The 1,251-nt window shown below is 38.8% G+C and overlaps 1 protein-coding gene across 1 annotated transcript; it reads right to left on the bottom strand.

Annotated features, from left to right (window-relative positions):
• Positions 1-88: 88 nt before the first annotated feature.
• Positions 89-553, bottom strand: Pmar_PMAR014036 (proteasome subunit beta type 2, putative; the record flags this gene model as incomplete). The annotated part of the gene is made up of 3 exons (XM_002781547.1): positions 89-179; positions 228-345; positions 415-553. 3 exons carry the CDS (start codon positions 551-553, stop codon positions 89-91), a joined length of 348 nt encoding a protein of 115 aa, XP_002781593.1.
• Between the last annotated feature and the right edge of the window lie 698 nt (positions 554-1,251).

The following is a 1,251-nucleotide window of genomic DNA, read 5'->3' as shown; positions in this document are numbered from 1 at the left end:
CTGACAAGATGCTAGATAATCCATATAATATAGGGATGCACCTATTAGAAGTAGGAATTGGATTATCATCAACTAATATATAATAATACTAATTATTACTTCCATCTTTATCATCATATCCACCAATTAACATATTAACTTGATAAGGACCTTTCCTTAATGCATCAGCTAGTTCATTCCTGAGGTTAGAGTATTATTCCACATCATACTATTACTATTATTAGTACCTAGTAAAACTAGCCAATGCATGAGTAGTTAATTGTATACCATTAACTAATGCATATAGTTCCACATTACGAGATATGAACTCCAAAAACTGACTACTATCAGCCTGTGGTCCAGCAGCTAATAACAACAAGTCATGATGATGATGATGATAACGGTTGTTGTTGTTGTTAGTTTTATTATTACTACCTGCTACTAACTTATTATTATCCATCTCATATATCTTATCCTCAGTAGTCTTAAACTTAACGATAGATTGTTCTACATGGGAATCCGCAGCAATAATAACCCAATCTTTACCGGCTATACCAAAAGCACAATCAGTCATCAGTAGTAGAAGTAGAAAGGGGGGGAGGAAAGATAACAACACTATAGGGACAATTGATGAACACTCTTATGAATGACTATCTTATATACTATGAATATACATAGAATATGTATATAGAATATGAATATACTATGACTATCTTCTGACATACATCTTCTTATATGACTATCCTGGCTTAACTACGAAGTGTAAAAGGCCACCAGATGGATCAAATGACTCTTCTATATGCCGAGGTTTCCGATGTGATGGAAAAATGTCCAACCCGGAGATCGAACCGGGGACCTACGTCAAAGCCATTGATCCAATCAATAAACGTGGACTAAGCGAGCTCCGCCCCTTCGTCACGAAGGCCTAGTATTTATCGATCTCGACCGAGTATTATTACCGACCTCTCTTAATCATTGAGATGTTGACACATCTGAGATGATATAACTCCGATATAAATATTATCATCATAATTATCACGGATGCTCTTAAGTATCATCATCACTTTATTGCTATCCCCTCAATAATATACTAGGTCTTCGTGACGGCGGATCTCACTTTGGGCTCTGACTGAAGGCCTCGGGGCCGAATGTCCGCACAATCCGGGTCGAGTGTCCGCACCCGCGGAAGGTATGCTTAAGACTTGGAGTAACGGACCTCTGGCCCGCCGATCCTTCGGGCATCCACGTAGCATCCCACTGATGCCGATAAGA

The sequence above is a fragment of the Perkinsus marinus genome (genome assembly GCF_000006405.1).
Source record: "Perkinsus marinus ATCC 50983 genomic scaffold scf_1104296941842, whole genome shotgun sequence".
Classification (NCBI taxonomy): Eukaryota; Perkinsozoa; order Perkinsida; family Perkinsidae; genus Perkinsus; species Perkinsus marinus.
The sequence above is the reverse complement of the archived record's forward strand: the minus strand, read 5'-3'. Positions and strand labels throughout refer to the sequence as shown.